The sequence below is a fragment of the Otolemur garnettii genome, unplaced genomic scaffold (assembly GCF_000181295.1).
Source record: "Otolemur garnettii isolate 467f Iridium unplaced genomic scaffold, OtoGar3 scaffold00044, whole genome shotgun sequence".
Taxonomy (NCBI): Eukaryota; Metazoa; Chordata; class Mammalia; order Primates; family Galagidae; genus Otolemur; species Otolemur garnettii.
This window is the reverse complement of record NW_003852439.1, coordinates 8,425,416-8,445,497: the sequence shown is the minus strand read 5'-3', so window position 1 is coordinate 8,445,497 and position 20,082 is coordinate 8,425,416. Positions and strand designations below refer to the sequence as shown.

The 20,082-nt window shown below is 58.8% G+C and overlaps 1 protein-coding gene across 1 annotated transcript; it reads left to right on the top strand.

The window, feature by feature from the left end:
* The first annotated feature begins 5,095 nt into the window (after window positions 1-5,095).
* Window positions 5,096-19,729, top strand: CASKIN1 (CASK interacting protein 1). Its single transcript, XM_003790798.2, has 20 exons — window positions 5,096-5,207; window positions 10,219-10,270; window positions 10,355-10,452; window positions 10,589-10,734; window positions 10,814-10,909; window positions 11,013-11,143; window positions 11,681-11,789; window positions 11,870-11,978; window positions 12,062-12,156; window positions 12,318-12,435; window positions 13,248-13,349; window positions 13,444-13,538; window positions 13,620-13,704; window positions 13,786-13,877; window positions 14,759-14,869; window positions 14,949-15,050; window positions 16,441-16,579; window positions 16,662-18,674; window positions 19,095-19,506; window positions 19,633-19,729. The coding sequence occupies exons 1-20, from the start codon at window positions 5,114-5,116 to the stop codon at window positions 19,727-19,729; spliced, it is 4,296 nt and encodes a 1,431-aa protein (XP_003790846.1). The 5' UTR covers window positions 5,096-5,113.
* Window positions 19,730-20,082: the final 353 nt, after the last annotated feature.

The following is a 20,082-nucleotide window of genomic DNA, read 5'->3' as shown; positions in this document are numbered from 1 at the left end:
TAATTCGTCTTGGTGCCTGTGGCTCAAGTGGCTAAGGCGCCAGCCACATACACCTAAGGTGGTGGGTTCGAATCCAGACCCGGGCCCGCCAAACAACAAGAACAGCTGCAACCAAAAAATAGCCAGGCATTGTGGTGGGTGCGTGTGCTCCTAGCTACTTGGGAGGCTGAGGCAAGAGACTCGCTTGAGCCCAGGAGTTGGAGGTTGCTGTGAGCTGTGATGTGACGGCACTCTACCCGGGGTGACAGCTTAAGGCTCTGTCTCAAAAAAAAATAAGTAAAATAAAGTGAATAATTCAGTGGCACTTTGGACTCACAATGTGTGCAGCCACTACCTGTATCTGGTTGCAGAACATTTTCATCAACCAAAAAAGGAATTTGCCATCTCCCCTCTCCTACCCCAGGCCCTGGCAACCACTAATCTTTCTGTCTCTACAGATTTGCTTATTCTGGACACTTCACATAAATTAAGTTGTACAGTATAAGGCTTTTTTTGTCTGGTTTCTTTCACTCAGCATAATGTTTTTGAGGTTTGTCCACACTGTAGCATGTGTCAGTGTTTCAGTCCTCTTTATAGATAAATAATATTCTATTGTAAGGGTCAGCCACATTTTATTTATCCATTCATCCACAGATGGATATTTGTTGTTTCTTCCTTTTTGGCTATTGTGACTGATGCTGCTATGGACACTTATGTACTAGTATCTGAGCATGTGGATTCATGTCATTTGGGCATATACTAGGAATGGAATTACTGGGTTGAATGGCAACTCTACATTCAAATTTTGGAGGAAATGCCACACTGGGATGGGCATTTTACCTACATTATGCATTGAGTCCTTATGACTCTGCTGAGGAAGAACTGCCCTCGTTTTAGAGATGAGAAAACAGAGGCTCAATGATGTAGAACTCTGTGTCCAGCTATCACACAGCTGGAAGGTGATAGAACCCAGGTTTCTCCCAGCTCTAGGCCAGGCCCCATTTCATGTGTTCAACTCTCCCCGGATTTTACCCACTCTGACCAAGGTGACTCCTCCTTGGGGCAGTCCCAGCACTTAATATGTCCTCTTCATCTTCCTCTCAAAGTGCATAGGAGATCCCTGAGGCAGGCTCCACAGCTGGCTCAGAGGCAGCTTGGGGAATAGCAAATGAATATGTGGGCTTGGAAGGCTGGGAGAGAAGTGCTGTTGTTCACAGGACTCTTCTAAGCTGGAGACTACTACACCTATCAAGGAACCTAAAAGCAGGAGAGAAGGGTGGGCTGGGGTCCTACCTGTCCCCAGCACCCTGCGTTGCTTGCCTTTTCCATGGAACTTTTTTATTTTCCTGTGGAATTTTTGGGCCAAACATGGGGGCTGAGGGCAAGGGAACAGTACTCAGGTAGCTGCACGTTCCCAGGCATTGGGGTGCTATTGCACCAGGCAAGGCCCCCATCCTCCTGAGTAGGTCCAGCATCTCTTTTGGGAAGGACATGTGGTTGTCGATCCTCTGTGATGTGTCAGGCACCAGCTAAGTGCTGTACAGAGATAGCACACATATAACCTTCTAGCAGCCCACAGGGAAGGCCTTTTTACACATAATGGGCCATCACTGGGACTTTGGAGGGTAGAAGGGGCACCCAGGAGCACCCAAGCAGTCTGCTGGTGGGCAGAGGAAGGGGCTGCAGGCTGGCCAGCCAACACTGTGCACCTGGGAAGGAGGCCAGCCCAGGCCGCAGTGAAGCTGCTGCCAGCTCTGCTCCACGCTGAGCCTCAGCAATTCTGCTGGCTCAGCATGCTCCCACCCCCCAGTCCCAGTATCACTCTCCATGTCCTCCGAGGCCTGACTTCCTAGAGGGCAGCCGGAGTCCCATGCCTCCGCATTTTTACCCCCAGCCGGAGTGGCTGCCTGCCAGGCTGCCCCTTGTTCTCATGCTGGGGGGATCCCCAGGCAGATGAACATCTGTGTTTCCGTGTTGACCTCCTATCAGCCCTGTGCTGCAGCAGAGCTGCTGGCCCACTTAACAGATGAAGCAGCTGAGTGTTGGCTCTTGCCCAAGGTCACTGGTGAGCCGTATTAGATCTTGAGCTTCTTGATCTTTCCTGGACCTTTCCATCCCTCAGACTGAAGAACCTCTGGGGCCATGAGCAGAAGCCCACCTGGAGCCCAGGAGCTTCTAGACAACACTCTCAATACCTGCTGGGACAGGTGGCGCCTGTGGCTCAAAGGAGTAAGGCACCAGCCCCATATGCCAGAGGTGGCAGGTTCAAACCCAGCCCTGGCCAAAAACTGAAAGAAAAAAAAAAAATACCTGCTGGGACTCTAGAATTCCCTGCCCAGACAGCCCCAAGCCCACTCCCAAAATCCATACAGCCTTCTTCCGAGTCTGTCTTCTTGAAGGTGGCCACCCAGTGTGGTGCCCACCCCAAGCAGTGCCTGTTATGGGATGTGGATTATGCTGGAGCTAGGCAGGGAACATGTGGGATGGCTGCAGGCAAGGGCTATTTTGTTATCCAAAGGAATGCAAGAATTCTAAATTTGAACTCAACCTTTCAGGTCATAATGAAGGTATATTTGTCAAGAAGAGAGGCTGGAACATATTTTATTTCACAGGTTATTAGCGTGATTTAAAACATTGGAAGTATTCAGACTGGGCACAGTGGTTTATACCTGTAATGCCAGCACTTTGGGAGAAACAGGCAGGAGGATTACATGAGGCCAGAAGTTAGAAACCAGCCTGGGCAACATGGCAAAACCCCATCTCAAAAAAATTTAGCCAACTGTGGTAATACATACCTGTAACCCCAGCTACTCAGGAGTCTGAAACAGGAGGATCACTTGAGTCCAGGAGTATGAGGTTCCAGTGAGCTATGATGACACCACTGTACTCCATCCTGGATGGCAGAGAGCCTATCTCTAAAAAGAAAAAGTATTCAAACATTCAATGTGTGGACTTCTATATTCTTGCCCTTGGCCCTGAAAATGTTAGGCACAGGTCTGGGTGGTTTATCTTAACAAGCCCCAAACATAAATAATAAGAGTACTGATGAGGCCAGGCGTGGTGGATCACACCTGTAATCCTAGCACTCTGGAAGGCTGAGGTGGGTGGATTGCCTGAGCTCACAGGTTTGAGACCAGCCTGAACCAGGTGTGACTCCCCCCACCTCTAAAAATAGCTGGGTATTGTGGTGGGCACCTGTAGCCCCAGCTACTTGGGAGGCTGAGGCAAGAGAATCACTTGAACCCAAGAGTTTGAGGTTGCTGCAAGCTATTAAACCATGGCACTCTACTGAGGCTGACAAAGTGAAACTCTGTCTCAAAAAAAAAAAAAAAATAAAAAGCCCTGACTCATGACCTTAAGACCCTGGCAACTTAGCTTCCCTGAGCCTCAGTTTCTTCTCTTTTTTTTTTTTTTTTTTTTTTTGAGACAGAGCCTCAAGCTGTCCCCCTGGGTAGAGTACCGTTACAGCTCACAGCAACCTCCAACTCCTGGGCTCAAGCGAGTCTCCTGCCTCCGCCTCCCAAGTAGCTGGGACCACAGGCGCCCGCCATAACGCCCGGCTATTTTTTGGTTGCAGCCATCATTGTTGTTTGGCGGGTCCGGGCTGGGGATTCGAACCTGCCACCTTAGCTGTACATGGCTGGCGCCTTAGCCGGTTGAGCTATAGGCGCTGAGCTGAGCCTCAGTTTCTTCATCTGTAAAATGAGGACAGGAAGTCCGACCTCATCTATGAAGTGACTAGCATAAGCATAGCACCTGATCCAGCAGGTACCCAGGAATCAGTCACTGTAAAGGTTAGGGGTAGGGCCTTTGCACTCAGGGACCCCTCTAGGAGCTCAGTACATGCCAGAAGACTTAGGCTTGCTCCCTAACCTCATGAGGAAGGGAGACTTTCCTCACAAAGGAAATGGCCAGCTGCCCTAGTGATCCCGAGACCCCTGTGCCTGCACTTCCCCTTTTCTACTTCCTGGACCTGCTTGATGGTCAATGTCAGCACCAATCATGCCATGTGTGTCACCCTCACCAATTCTCCCAACAGCCTTGTCCAGTGGGGGTGGTGACCTGGCAAATGAGGAAACTGAGCCTTGGGCCAGGACTCAGACCCTAATTAGTCTGTCTGTAGAATGCTTGGGAGGTGAAAGCCTGAGATCCAGAGTGGCTGAGGCCTTCAGGCAGGAGGTGAGAGGTGACACTTCTATGGGGGTGGGGTAGGGTCAGCAACTGTCAACAAGGATTGTCTGCGGAGCCGCCAGAGTCTGTGGCTGCAGGCTAAGAGAGTAAGCAGGGTGGGCACCGACTTTGGTGAAGGATGTGGAAGCTGCCCTAGGATTGGGGTCCAGACTGAGGATTTGAGAAAGTGTCCCCTGCATTATTCGTGGAGAAGAGCCAGAGGCTGCAGGGGAAGGAGGTGAAGTTGGGGGGAGGGAGTGTGGGTTCCCTGACACCGAATTCATTACAGGGAGATTCCTCTTCAGAATCCCTCGACACCTCCCACGGGAACCACGGCCACTGTGCCCGGGTCTCTCGGTTCCAGGCCCCCTCCCGCCCACTGTCTCAGAATCCCTCCCTCCTTGGGTCCCGCAGCCTCTGGAACGCTCTTCAAGCTCAGCCTTGCGCTGCCACCGCCACCGCCACCGCGTAGGGTTTCGCGTCCAGCCTCCCAGCGGCCGCTGTCCTCAGCCCCCAGCAGTCGCCTGGGACAGCCGCTGTCCGCAGAGACCCGGCCCAACCCGCGCGGCCCGCACCTGGGGAGGGGTCGTCTCCGGGTAGGGCCCGATGTGGGGGCGGAGCCAAGGAGCGGGGCGCGCGGCCGGCGCAGGCTGACGGAGGTCAGCAGCCGCGCTGGGACCCTGGCGTCCGGGAGGCGGTGCCAGGTGCCGCGCCCCCGCCCCGCGCCCGCCGCGGCCGGCCCCCGCCCCCGGGCCGCCCCCCGCCCGTGACGCGCTCCCCACCCCCTCCGCACCGGGAGCCGGAGCCCAAACCCGAGCCTGAGGAGGGCGAAGGGGCGGCGGGGGGCCGACCAAGCGGCCGGGGGGGGGGGGGGGGGGACCCAGCCGTGGCCGCCTGGCCGCCGCCGCCTCTGAGCCGCGCGAGCGCACGGAGCGCAGCCGCGTCGTTGCGGCCGGGCCGCGCCATGGGGAAGGAGCAGGAGCTGGTGCAGGCGGTGAAGGCGGAGGACGTGGGGACCGCGCAGAGGCTGCTGCAGAGGCCGCGGCCGGGGAAAGCCAGTGAGTGCGGGGGCTGCGCTCCGGGGCCCACCTCCCGCGTCGAGCCCCCCACCCATCCTGGCACGGGGTGGGGAAGGATGCTGCCAGGTCTCCGGGGGCGGGGCGGGGCCAGCAGCGCCCAGACCCTCTGTCAGCGTCCCCTCATCTGCCCCAAGTACTGGAGGAGGGGCGGCCCCAAGCGGCCGGCCCTCACCCCAGACCCCAGAGGGGCCTCTCTGGCACCCATCTCCGGGGCCCAGGCGTTTGCATCCCTCCTTTTCTGCCTCCGTCTCCTTCCTCCCCAGGCTGCGGGCTGACAGCTGAAGGTCCCCAATGAGGCCTTTAAAGGGCGAGGCGGATGCCCCTACACGCACGCACCATGGAGAGAGGGAGGGGGCTCTGGCGGCCAGGGGCGACCAGGGGGCTGACAGTGTCTGTCCTCCTCCCATCCCTATGTTTAATAACACGCCTAACGGGGAAGGGGGGGGCAGGACCACGCTGGGGGTGTGGCTGCCCCTGGCATGACTGGGGGGGGAGCCATTTACTGATGGGGGTAGCAGAAGCCCAAGGTCGCCCAGGCAGGGGCAGCCCCCGGGGCATGGCTGTGGGCCCACTTCTCTGGCAGACTCTGACAGACTCTGATCCTCTTGGGCTTTTCTGCAGGTAAAGGGGGCCATGAGGGAGGAGCCCCCACTGGACATCCCTAGCTTGTGCTGTGGGGGCCCCAGGGAAAGGCTGGGAGCTTGGAGCCCTGATCCCCAGCACTCATCCCGGCTCAGCTGGAGCTTCCCTGGGGGCTGCGGGGAGATGGATGGATGGGTGTGTGGACCAGCCGCGTGTGCGGCTGCGCACATATGATCGTGTCAGTGTGTCAGGGCACCTATGTGGGCATAGACAGGGCTCTGCAGGTTGGCACATGGCTCTGGGTATACTGACTCCCCACCCTGTCCCCACAGATTGTAGCCAGTAGGCCCCTCCCCTTTCTCCAGGGTACTGCTGGGCACTGGAACTGGCTGGGGGGGGCAGAGGACCCCTGCCCCCAGCACTCGGCCTAGCCAGCCCCTGTCCACTCTATGCAGCAAGAGAGAGGGGCACTGGTGGCTTGCAGGCAGGCACCCTGGCCCTGGGCTGGCTTCAGACCCTTAGGGCTCAGAAGGGAGGGCTTCCAGGCAGAGGCACCTCAGCTGAGAGAGACAGAGGCACAGTAAAGGCTTCCACCTAGTGATCCTGTGAACTTGGGTACAGAGAGCTTGGCTCTCTGGACATCAGTCTCTCCAGCTGTAGGATAGGACATTTGCGTCACAGCAGTGTTGTAAGGACAGTGAGAGGGTGCACGTGAAGCTTCAGTACTTAGTAAGTTCTCAGTAAGCACCAACTATACCTTCTCCCCTAGAAGGCCCAGGCTAGAGACTAAGGAAGCAGGGGCCTCAGATTTGGATGTTCCTCTTCCCTTTATTCAGGCCATTCAAGGGGGTTGGGGGCTTTCACCTCTGCCTGGGTCTCTGCCTCTGTTTGGCCTCTAGGTCAGGGGAGACACCAGCCTTGGCCCCCATATCTGTACTGTCTGACTCACAGGGGCGGTATAATAAATCAGATGGAGAAATCCCTCCATGAATTAGCTCAGTCGTCATGGCAACACTGGCCTGCTTTGGAGTAAGATGTATTTTGATTCAGCAAAGTACAGCTGGAGTTTGGGCCATGAGGTGGAGGGTGTCCAGCAGGGTCCTCTAGGCCTCTGTGCCCAGAGGTATTCCTATGATCTGCACTTTCATGGTCTTCTCCTGGTGCCTGGCCCCTTCCCTCTTCCCATTACTCTAATGTCACCCAGGCTCCTGTCACTCCACCCCCCATCCTGCCTTGAAGGGAGCCTCCCCTTGTGTGCACATGCACACTTAATGGTTGTCCTTGAGGGGAAGAAGAGACTCTGCTCTGGGGAGAATCCTGGAGCCGGGGTGGCCTTCTGCTGGCAGAGAGGGCTTGTGCCCCCCTCTGGCCCAGCTTCCCCTTTCAGGAGGCCACCCTAGAGGAACTCCCTGCACACAGAGGGCCTGTGCCTGCCACCCTCTCACCTTGGTCGACTAGGTTCCTTCCAGCTTGGAGTTTGCACCTGACCCCAAAGGTGGGGCTGGTCTCAGGAGAGCAGTGAAGGGTCTATTTGCTCTTTCTAACATGAAATCCAGGGGACTTAGTGACCTCTAGCTAGACCCACCTGCCCCTCCAGCTGGGCTTTGCTCCTGCCTCAGACATTGCCTCAGAGTGGGGCAGCCTCTGCAGGCCTGCTGCAGTTCTGGGACCTTCCTGGCCACCCAGTTAGTTTCCATTGTGGGGAGGTTGTCCTAAGACTTCAAGCTGCCCCCCATCCAATTTTAGTTACTTTCTTCTTTGAGGAGACCCTGGGCAGAGAGAGGGACGAGATGACCTTAGTGAGGTGCCCCTCCTCATGGCAATCAGTCCCCTTCCCGATGGAGACTACACTCTCCTACAGGTATCTGTGTCACTCACTGGGCCTTGCTCTCCCATATCCCTGAAATCTCAGCCCCTGTAGATGTGGCCAGGTGAGCAGGTGGACCTGGTTTGGGGTGTCTTGGGGGAGATACCAGAACTGGCTACACTGGAGCTGGGAAGAGTGGGAGTGCAGTGTTCCAGAGGAGAAGTTCCTGAGCAGGACCCTAGGGGAGATGCGATTGCATCTGCACCCCCTTTAGCTAATGGCAAACAACAGGAGCTATGCAGGCCCAGCTCCATAATTTGCAGGGTTCCATGCAGAATTAAATCCAGGGCTCCTTGTCCAAAAATTAAGGATTTTAGTGTGGTGACAGCAGAACAACCAACCAGTTGAGGGGCTTTCCTGAGAAACTGCACAGTTGTATACCCATGAGGCCAGCCTTGGCAGGTACCACCTGGACAAGTGTGGGACTAGGCTAGCAGTTCTGTCACCAGTTTATTGAGCACATCCTATGTGTGCCAGGCACTGTTTTTAGTAACCGAGGATTTAACAATGAGCATAATAGATTAGAGTCCTGTCCTCTTGGTGCTTATAGTTTAGTAATGGACATGGGCAAGGGACAAGATCAATGAATGAGGAGGTGTGATGTGATCAGTGGTGAGAAATACAGAGGGTGATATAGCAGACATGGGATGGGTGCCATTTTAGATGGGTAGGGTTTGTTGAGCAGGTGGCATTGGACGAGAGTCATGGGGGTAATTAGGGAAAGAATAACCCTCCCCAGCATGTGCAGAAGCCCATGTAGCAGGGAGGCAGTTGGTATGTTGGAGGAACATCAAGGAGGCCCATGTGGCTGGAGCAAGGGTGATGAAAAAGTAGGTGAGGAGATCAGGGCGAATGCAGGAGGGCCCCAGCATGCAATGTCACTGCCCTGTTTTGGCATCCCCTTCTCCAGGGGGATGGCTTGCTGGAGGGACTTCAGGAGAGGAGCACAGGATTTGACACATGTTCCAACAGGGCCTCAGGACTGTGCTGGGCACAGAGGTTAGACCAAGGGCTGCAGGGAGGACATAGGGATGCCAGGGAGGAGGTGATGACAGTGATCCTATGAGAGATGCTGGTCTGACCCAGTGTGGTGAGAAGAGTTCCAAGTGTACCCAGAGCATCTCAAAGGTAGAGCCAAGAGGGCTACTGGAGGGACAAGATACAGGTGTGCAAGAAAGGCTCCAAGGTTTTGGCCTAGGCTGAAGATGGGAAGGGTGGTGTTGCCATTAAGGGAGATGGACATTTCTGAGCATGGGGGGCTGGAACACCTATAGATAGCTTTGCTCTACACAGGAGAAACCCCTTGCTATTAGAGTGGAGGTAGGATTCCCATACAGCTAATATTAATAATGATCACTTACTGATCCCTGGAGTGTGCAGGGCCTATGGGTTTCATGTCTGGAAATGCTCTCTCACCTCTGGCTGGCCCCATTAGAAGCACCTCTTTCAGCTTTGGGAAGAGGCCAGCACCCAAGGCCATGGGCCTAGTAAGTGACAGAGCTGAGACTTGAACTCAGGCCTATCTGACCTTGTGAGCCTCATGGGTCATTAAAGGACCATGCATTTGATGGCTTAGGCCAGGCCTAAGGCCCTTAGGCAAGAGCTGTGGTAGGCCACCAGGCAAGCCCTGCAGCTTCTGTGCCTCGACTCCCTATCCTTGGGCTCCCACCCCCACCCCTGTCCTGGGCCTGGACAAAGGGGCTTCTGTCTTGCAGGCTCCCCCTCTTCAAGTGACTGACCCACAAACAGGTTATATAACCATGGCCCAAACAGGCAGTGGGTTGGCCCAAGTCTGCTTGGCCTTGAGCCCACTGGGAGGGCTTTGGTGGGCTTCCTTCCTCTGGCAGGCAGCTGGTGGAGGCCAGGAGAGGGGTGGCCCCAGGGGAGACTGAGGCCCCAAGGGCAGGCTTAGGCCACTCAAGTTCAGGTGGCCAGAGCCCTGAAGCCAAGATGGCTGTGTATAGGAGGTTACCCAGGGGCGCTGGCTCTTGCCTGCCTCCCTGCTGCCCTGGCAGGGTGGGTAGCCAACACTGGCTTTGGCCCAAGGCTGGCAGTAGGGTGATTGTGTGGTGGAGATGCAGATCTTCCCACAGAGATACCCCCATTTCCGGGTGTTCCAGCCTCTCCTGGCCACCCCCGGCCCCATCTGGGTCCTTCTGAGAGACAGATTGGGCTGGCTCTCTCCCTCCCACCATTGGCAGGTGCTCAGCCAGCGTCCAGGGAGGGTGTGTGTGTGCACATGTGTGTGTCTGTGTGGGTGCCTAGCCTAGTCTCCTGTCCCAGGCAGGGATAGACTAGAGTCTTTGGTTGGTCCTGTGACTTGCCCCTGTCTCAGTGCAGTGGGAAATCAAGACCCAGACAGTTGGTACTTAGAGCCAATTCCAGGGCAGAGCTGAATGAATGAATGAGTGAATGTTTATGGCCTAAGAACTTGCTGGGCATTGGGTCTGCCAGGGAGCTAGGCAGCACCCACTTCCTGCTCTGACATTGACTAGAAGAGCTGGGCAGAGTTCCCCTAACTATGTCCCCTCTCCACCCCAGAGCTCCTGGGCTCTACCAAGAAGATCAATGTCAACTTCCAGGACTCAGATGGGTGAGTTTTCAACCAGGGTGGTGCCAGACTGGGAGGGGCCCAAGAGCTAGGCCCTCTCTGACATTTACCCTCTGCCCTTGCCAGCTTTTCTGCCCTGCACCATGCAGCCCTGAATGGCAACACAGAGCTGATCACCCTGCTGCTGGAGGCCCAGGCTGCTGTGGACATCAAGGACAACAAAGGCAAGCCTAGCCCAAACCTGGAGCCAGGGGAAGGGCAGCCAAAGCTCCACAGGCCTGGGTGGTCTTTATGGAATCAGTGTCTGGTGGTTAGGGCTATGTTGGCGGATAGCTTTCAACAGTCTCTGCCTGTGCCTAGGCATGCGGCCATTGCACTATGCGGCCTGGCAGGGCCGGAAAGAGCCCATGAAGCTGGTGCTGAAGGCAGGCTCAGCTGTGAACATTCCATCTGACGAGGGCCACATCCCCCTGCATCTGGCGGCCCAGCATGGTCACTATGATGTGGTGAGACCCGTGGAGGGATGGGGGGCAGTGGCGCAGCCTCAGTCTGCCTGTAGGCTTGACTGTGCCATGGACCCTATAGTCTGAGATGCTGCTGCAGCACCAGTCCAACCCATGCATGGTGGACAACTCGGGAAAGACACCCCTGGACCTGGCTTGTGAGTTTGGTCGTGTTGGGGTAAGTCTCTGGAGCCGAATGGGGCTCCATCTGCCTATTTCCCTTACCTGGGGTGGTGGTTGGCCCCATGCCAGGGCCCCCCTACCCTGTCCCCTCCTTCAAGGTGGTCCAGCTGCTTCTAAGCAGCAACATGTGTGCAACATTGCTGGAGCCTCGGCCAGGGGATGCCACTGACCCCAACGGCACTAGCCCCTTGCACCTGGCAGCCAAGAATGGTCACATTGACATCATCAGGTACAGCCCTGGAGGGGAGGAGGACTTAGCCTCACAATTCAGTGGCATCCTGGGCTCTGGAGTCCTGCTTCTGACTTGGGGATAAGGCAGGAGCATCCAGGGACTTATAAGGACAAGGGCAAGCTTCCAGCCAACCACCTAGGTACAGAATAAGCTGAAGGGGCTGGGCAATGGGCTTTTACAGCTAAGCTTCGCTCTGTCCTGGCCCTGCCACTGCTGAATGACCTCATGGAGGCACTGAATTCTGAGCCTCAGTTTCCCACCTCATAGGTGGGACCCCAGCAGTGCAAACACTAGGGTTATATAGATGGTACCAGCTGTGAAGGGTAAGCACAGGGAAAGGCCCTTCAACAAGTGCTCTGGCAGAGTCAGATACCATAGCAATTGAGGACACAGGGTGGGGTAGAATGGTTCTCAGCCTCCAAGCAGGCAGTTTGGACACCAAGGAATTGAGGTCTGGTGTGAGGTACTGGTGGGGGCGGGGGAGGAGGGGTTCCTGCTGGAAGGCCTGCCACTTGCTCCTGCACCTTCCCCCAGGCTCCTCCTCCAAGCGGGCATCGACATTAACCGCCAGACCAAGTCTGGCACAGCCCTGCACGAGGCCGCACTCTGTGGGAAGACGGAAGTGGTTCGGCTGCTGCTGGATGTGAGTGGAGCAGTGGGAGCAGGGGCCAGGTGGGAGGCAGCGGGAGCTCCTGACAGGGCCTGATCCTTTCACACATGCAGAGCGGGATCAATGCCCACGTGAGGAACACCTACAGCCAGACGGCCCTGGACATTGTGCACCAGTTTACCACATCCCAGGCCAGCAAGGAGATCAAGCAGCTATTGCGAGGTGGGCCTGGGTGGGGCAGAGGGGCTGGGCAGGGCCTGGCGAGATCAGATCTCAGGACAAGGGTCCACCTCCTGTGTCCCCAGAGGCCTCGGCAGCCCTGCAGGTCCGGGCGACCAAGGATTACTGCAACAATTATGACCTGACCAGCCTCAACGTGAAGGCCGGCGACATCATCACAGTAAGGGGGTCCCCTGGAGCAGGGCTGTATGAGGCCTGGGCATGCTCACCCCAGAACACCCTCTTGCAGCAGCCCAGGCCACTGGTAAGAAGGCTTAGAAAGGCAGTCCAGGCTGCTTCCCTGGAACAGTGTTCCTGAGCACCCCCTACCTTACTGACCAGGTCCTCGAGCAGCATCCCGATGGCCGGTGGAAGGGCTGTATCCATGACAACCGAACAGGCAATGACCGGGTGGGCTACTTCCCGTCCTCACTGGGTGAGGCCATTGTCAAGCGAGCAGGCAAGTCCCACCCCAACCTGGGGCCAGGAGGGAGAAGCCAGTCAGCCTTACCTTAGGGGCCATCTCTTTGCCAGCATCTGCACACCTATCCTTTCATTTATTCCACAAGCATGGCATGCTCTGGTTCTGAGCTGACCACTAGGGACAATCAGGGACCTACATACTGTTCCTGCTCTCAGGGAGCTTGCTCTGGGGTGGCAGGGGGTGGGGACAGTGACATAAACACAGAAGGAACCAGAGCCAGTTGGCAGAGGCCTGCTTTAGACATGGTGGCCGGAGAGAGTCCTGAGAGGTCCAATGGGCATAGCAGTCCAGGTAGTGGGAACCACATGTGCAAACTAGAGGGAGCTTGGCACCGTAAGGAGCATGAGGCTGGTGAACTAGGGTGAGTGCCTGGTAGATTGGCATCTGGTCCACGGCCCAGGCTGTGAAGCGCAGGGTGGTTTCTGTAACAGAGAACATGGAGGATGATGGTGCGTAAGAGGGCAGAAATGCTGGTTAGGAGGTAAGGCCTCAACATCCTGGGGGGCTCCTTACCTGTCCCCTGCTCTTCAGCACAGAGGTCACATCCTCCAGCAATACTTAGCTTCCTGCCTACAAGACCCTAGGACCATTTGTGTGATGCCTGGCCCTGGCCCCCTCTGCCTGCTCCTGCCATGCAGGGTGGGTGGGGTCTTCCAAGGGCCTCTCCATTCCTTGGAGACTGCCAGAGCAGGAGCAGACTATGGTGCCTCCAGAGGTGTGAATGTGTTGGCCTGTGCTCTGGCCACCCCTCCTCTGCCCTAATTCAGAAGACCATACTTGGCCTACAGGTTCTCGAGCAGGCACCGAACCAAGCCCATCCCAGGGAGGAGGCCCTTTGGGGCCCTCTGCACCCCCAGAGGAGATCTGGGTGTTAAGGAAGCCTTTTGCAGGTAGGCCGGGGTACCTGAGGGTTGGGGTGCTGTAGGGTACCACCGTGGGATTGGGCAGGGGCAAGCCCCTTAGCCTGCTCCCTTGTGCTGGCAGGTGGAGACCGCAGCAGCAGCAGCAGTGTGAGCAGCGTAGCAGGCGGCCGGGGCAGCGGAGGCCATGCCCTACATGCAGGCTCTGAGGGAGTCAAGGTGGGTGGGATTGCGGCCAAGGTGGGTGGTCAGGGTCTGGAATGGGACTATGAGTGGGTCTTTCTGGGTTGTACCACCTAGCTCCTGGCAACGGTGCTTTCCCAGAAGTCTGTCTCTGAGTCCAGCCCAGGGGACAGCCCTGCCAAGCCGCCAGAGGGCTCCACAGGTAAGTGAAGAACACAGCTGTGACAGCCTTATGGGAAAGAAGCCCTTGAGCTTCCCCTGCCCCCACCCATCTCATCCCCAGGTGCAGCCCGGTCCCAGCCCACAGTGGCCCATGCTGGACAGGTCTACGGAGATCAGCCACCCAAGAAGCTTGAACCAGCATCAGAGGGCAAGGTACAGGGCCAGGCCAGCTCCAAGGCCAGGCCATAGGTGGGCGATGGGGCTGACAGTCTGACGGGTGCCGGGCAGAACCCATCCTTCTGTCTGTCAGTCTGTGTGTGCATTGTGTGCACACACCTGTGTGTACAGGTGATGTCTATTGTGTAGGCTGTATGTGTGAATTGGTGTGTGCCTGGGTGTGTGCATACTTGTGGAAGGCATGTGTGTAGATGAGGTGCCTGTGTGTGATGGTGTGACTGTGAGCCGGGCACGTGTGTGTGCGCACAGGTGTGAGACGACACGGTGTGTGTGTGGGCAAAGTGGACCATGTGTGTGTGTGCGCACAGGTGTGAGACGACACGGTGTGTGTGTGGGCAAAGTGGACCATGTGTGTGTGCACCCAAGTGCTGGGGAGGTGTGAGCTGCTGGCTGAGTCCTCCTGCGGGGCGGAGGAAGCAAGGCGCCCACCTATAGGCACAGAGCCACTTTCTAGGGAGCTGAGGACATCCCTGAGCAGCCCAGCCAGATATCCCCTTCCCCAGAGCTTCCTTACATGGGGCCACACACTACCTTTCTCTTCAAGATGGTATGGGGTATCCCTGGTGCAAGAACGGGGAGGTGGGGTAAGGTCAGGGAGGCTGTGACGTGACAGCATTGGACCCTCCTGGTGGAGATCCTAGAAGGTCCAAGAGCTGGAGGATGCTCAAGGAAGGCTCACCCTGGACTGCAGATGGAGGACCACGGGCCAGGTGTGCCAGGCCTAGCTGCAGATGGACCAGCGGACGGTGCACCCAGTGGCTACATGGCCCACCAGCCAAGCAGAGGAGGAGGCACTGAGGTGGCCAGAGTGCAGACCTAGGCAGGTGAGCCTGCAGCGGGTGCCTTGTGTCTTCCAGAGTGCTGAGGCCGTCAGCCAGTGGCTTGCCACATTCCAGCTGCAGCTCTACACCCCCAACTTTGTCAACTCCGGCTACGACCTGCCCACCATCAGCCGCATGACTCCTGAGGTGAGCTTCCTGCAGGCGACAGCCAGCTGCACCCCAAAGATAGGCCCAGCCTCTCGCTGATGGGCTCCCCTCTGCCTAGGACCTCACAGCTATTGGTGTCACCAAGCCAGGCCACCGGAAGAAGATCACAGCAGAGATCAGCGGCCTGAGTGTGCCTGATTGGCTGCCTGAGCACAAGCCTGTAAGGCCCCCTGCACCCCAGTGGCCAGGCCCAGGATGGGCAGACAGACAGACAGACAGACTGGCTCCTTAGCTACAGCCCTCATCTGCCCTCTGGGGCTCCAAGGAGAGGACAGTGGAGGATGGCCCGCCAACAGTGAGCCACCTGGACAGCTTCTGTTTGTCCTGGGCACTGGGGCCAGACTCCCTGGGGCAGGAGTGAGGGGAGCCTGGAGACAGGAGAGTTCCCTGGCCACCTCCCTGCTCCCACAAAGACTCACTCCACATGCGGGCTGCCACACAGGAACCCCCAGCCCCAACCCTGAGCACTACCTCTCATACACTCATGCAGAGACTGCAAGGGGCCCACACCCAGTACATTTGGGCATGTATGTGCATTGAATGCTCACTAGGTACCTGCTGACAAATGCATGCTTGCACACATGCTCCACTGCACACAGTCCTGCTGACAGCTGACATTTCCAGTTCTAGGGACACCTGTACACACTGGCCTGTGCTGTCACTACAGGGAGGGGCAACAGGGTCTGGACTTGGAGAAGGGGGGCCTGGGGCCCAGCCCAACCGGATGCTGGCTCTCTGGGCCTCACACTAAGCTATGGGCTTCTGTCCAGTGATGGGAGATGTGCTTGGTGGTCACCAAAAGGCTCTCAAGGAGCTGGATCTATTGATGTGCAGGTCTGTACTCGTAGCATGGGCACATGCACCCCGCCCTGCCCCACTCAGTCAGTGGCTCAAGGGTCCTCCTGGGAGCACATCCAGGTCCTGTGGACCTCACCTTGCCCTGTGCATCCAGGTGACTGAGTGTGCTGAATGTGGGAGTATGAGTGATGTCCAGCTGAGAGTATGGACACCTGGATGCTGCTCAGGGAGCAATCCAGTGGCTCTCAGTGGACTGCTGTAGATATTTGCACATGTGTGGTGTGGCTGTGTGACTGTGTCTGATGTAGGTGGGTAACAGTGAAAGGGTGCAAGTGTGGCGCGGGACCGGATGTCAGTGCCCGTGCATGGCTGGAAGTGCAGAGTGCAGGATGTGCACGTGTTCACGTACTTGATGTGCTGCTGTGTCTGTGTCCATGATGTGTGGGGTAGGTCTCCTCAGGGTGCTGTGCCCATGGCCGTCTGGCCAGGTGAAGCACTTGCTTCCACCCTCTCAAAGGGCCTCCTGAGGAGAAGGCACCCCTGTGTGTTTGTGTGTGGGGGCGGTGCAGAGGAGCTGACCCGGGGCTCCTGCTGAGGCTGTACCTATGAGGTTTCCCGTGATGATACCTCGGATTCTCCGTTTGTCCTTCTGTCTGCCTGTGCCCTTCTGGGCCAGTACTGCCTCCTCCAACAACTCTGAGGGGGTATGGGCAGCTGGCTCAGGCTGCCCCTCTGGGTCCCCCACTCCATAGGCTAACCTGGCTGTGTGGCTGTCAATGATCGGTCTGGCTCAGTACTACAAGGTGCTGGTGGAAAATGGCTACGAGAACATTGACTTCATCACTGATATCACCTGGGAGGACCTGCAGGAGATCGGCATCACCAAGCTGGGTGAGAGCCCCAGCCCCAGGGCCCAGCCCCAAGACCCCTCCAGCTCCAGGTCCACCTGACCTGCCCCCTGTGCACCACTCAGGACACCAGAAGAAGCTGATGCTGGCAGTGAGGAAACTGGCAGAGCTGCAGAAGGCAGAATACGCCAAGTATGAGGGGGGACCCTTGCGCCGGAAGGCACCCCAGTCACTTGAAGTGCTGGCCATTGAGTCACCACCCCCGCCCGAGCCTGCCCCGACTGACTGCCAGTCCCCTAAGATGACCACCTTCCAGGACAGCGAGCTCAGTGGTGAGCTGCAGGCTGCCATGACTGGCCCGGCTGAGGGGGTCACTGCTGCTCCCTCTGAAAAACCCTCCAATCACCTGCCAGCCACCCCAAGGGCCACCATGCGGCAGGAGCCCAGCCTGGGTGGGCGGGCACGGCACATGAGCAGCTCACAGGAGCTGCTGGGCGATGGGCCCCCAGGGCCCGGCAGCCCCATGTCTCGAAGCCAGGAGTACTTGCTGGATGAGGGGCCAGCTCCTGGCACCCCCCTCAAGGAGGCCCGGCCTAGCCGCCATGGTCACAGTGTCAAGAGGGCCAGTGTGCCCCCTGTACCTGGCAAGCCACGACAGGCCCTCCCGCCAGGCGCCAGCCACTTCACACCCCCTCAGACGCCCACCAAAGCTCGGCCAGGCTCCCCCCAGGCCCTTGGGGTTCCTCATGGTCCAGCCCCAGCTACAGCCAAGGTGAAGCCCACCCCACAGCTGCTGCCACCCACAGAGCGACCCATGTCACCTCGCTCCCTGCCACAGTCACCCACACATCGTGGCTTTGCCTATGTGTTGCCCCAGCCTGTGGAGGGTGAGGTGGGGCCAACAGCCCTGGGGCCTGCACCTCCACTGGTGCCAGCAGCTGTGCCAACACTATGCCTGCCCCCTGAGGCTGACACTGAACCAGGGCGGCCCAAGAAGCGTGCCCACAGCCTGAATCGCTATGCGGCTTCCGACAGTGAGCCTGAGCGGGATGAGCTGCTGGTGCCTGCTGCTGCAGGGCCCTATGCCACAGTTCAGCGACGTGTGGGCCGCAGCCACTCAGTGAAGGTACCTGCTGGCACCGACAAGAATGTTAACCGCAGCCAGTCCTTTGCTGTGCGGCCCCGCAAGAAGGGGCCTCCACCGCCCCCACCCAAGCGCTCCAGCTCAGCCATGGCTAGTGCCAACCTGGCTGATGAGCAGGTGCCAGACGCCGAGGCCGAAGATGGCCTGCTGGGGGTTCGGGCACAGCGCCGGCGGGCTAGTGACCTGGCTGGCAGTGTGGACACAGGCAGTGCTGGCAGTGTGAAGAGCATCGCAGCCATGCTTGAGCTGTCCTCTATTGGGGGTGGGGGCCGAGCTGCCCGCAGGCCTCCTGAGGGCCACCCCACACCTCAGCCTGCCAGTCCAGAGCCCGGTCGGGTGGCCACGGTGCTGGCATCCGTGAAGCATAAAGAGGCCATTGGGCCTGATGGGGAGGTGGTGAATCGGCGCCGCACACTCAGCGGGCCGGTCACTGGACTTTTGGCCACTGCTCGTCGGGGGCCCGAGGAGTCGGCAGATCAAGGCCATTTTGTGGAGAACGGCGCTGGCCGGCCGCGGCCTCGAGGTCCAGTCAAGGGTGAGGCAAATGTTGAGGGCCCGCCCTTGGCCAGGGTGGAGGCCAGTGCCACACTCAAGAGGCGCATTCGGGCCAAGCAGAGCCAGCAGGAGAATGTCAAGTTCATCCTGACTGAGTCTGACACGGTAAAGCGCCGGCCCAAGGCTAAGGAGCGGGAGGCTGGGCCTGAGCCGCCCCCCTCACTGTCTGTGTACCAGAATGGCATGGGCATTGCACGCCGCCTGCCAGCCTCAGATCAGGCTGGGCCCCCAGAACTACCCCCGCCACCCCCACCTGCTGAGCCACCGCCTGCTGATCTGGTGCACCTGCCCCCACTGCCCCCACTAGAGAGTGATGCCCGGAAGCTGGCCAAGCCGCCTGTCTCTCCCAAGCCTGTCCTGGCTCAGCCTGTGCCCAAGATCCAGGGCTCGCCTACACCCACCTCCAAGAAGGTGCCACTTCCAGGGCCTGGCAGCCCAGGTAGGTGCATGGAGCCAGCTAGGGCAGGTCAAGAAGGGGAGGCAGGACCCCCCATCTCCATACTCTATGGTCTGAGGGGTTTTCCTCTTCTTGGATTTGATGGAAGTTCAGGTTGGGTAGGGTGGGAACGTGTCCCCAAACCTCTCATCCATCTGCCATCGGACGATGGCACCAACCCAGGTGCAGGAAGGAGAGTAGAGGTTTCTAGACAGAAAGATCATAGGTGCAAAGCCCCTGAGGCATGAAAAGGACCAAAGGGCCGGTGTGGCTGCAGCGTTCCTTATCTGGAGGGGTTCAGAAGCAGCGAAGCGAGCTTTGCACGTGGAGGTCGCCTCCTGGCGGCCACGGGAGAACCCAGGCCAAGGGCCTAGCGCGGGGCAGCCGCTGCCCGCCCCGGTGTCAGCGCAGTCTTCCCCACAGAGGTAAAGCGTGCCCACGGCACACCGCCGCCCGTGTCTCCCAAGCCGCCGCCACCGCCCACGGCGCCCAAGCCGGCCAAGGTAGTGGCGGGACTGCCGCCAGGCAGCGCCAGCCCGTCGCCTGCGCCCTCGCCGGCGCGCCAGCCGCCCGCCGCCCTTGCCAAGCCGCCCAGCACGCCGCCCTCGCTGAGCGCCAGCCCCGCAAAGCCCCCGTCCCCCGGTGCGCCCGCGCTGCACGTGCCCACCAAGCCCCCGCGCGCCGCCGCCGCAGCGGCCGGGGCCCCCGCCGCGCCCGACGGCGCCTCGCCGGGGGACAGCGCCCGGCAGAAGCTGGAGGAAACGAGTGCCTGCCTGGCCGCTGCGCTACAGGCAGTAGAGGAGAAGATCCGACAAGAGGACGGACAGGGCCCGCGGTAGGGGCGGGGCGGGGCCTGGCATTGTGGGCGGGGTTGAGGCGGCCTCGGCCACTCGGGATCCGGGTGGGGGCGGGGACTTGGGCGTGATCTGAACCGCCCCTCTCCCGCCGTGCCCGCCCCCAGCCCTTTAGCCGCGGAGAAGAGCACCGGCAGCATCTTGGACGACATCGGCAGCATGTTCGACGACCTGGCCGATCAGCTGGACGCCATGCTGGAGTGAGGCGGCTATCCACGTCGGGCCTGTCTGCGCCGCCTGGGCTCCGGCCCTGCACACTGACCTTTACCTCAGGATGGGCACGTCTGGGCGCTCGGCGCGAGCCGGAAGGACGCAGAGGGCCGGGCGCGGGGCGGACCCAGGCGGCCGTGCTGCTCAGCCCCTGCACAAGCACAACTCCTGCCCCTGGGCCCAGGCCAGACGCTGAGCTTGGGAACTGCCTGGTTGGGGGCTTCAAGGGCTCTGGGCAGACACTGCTCCCCCCTGCCCGTCCCTGTCTGCTGCTCCCTGGGCTCCTGCCCTCTCGCCGCAGGGCTCTTCCCGCTGTGGGTGCAGGAGGGCAAGGGTGCCCTGAGAGG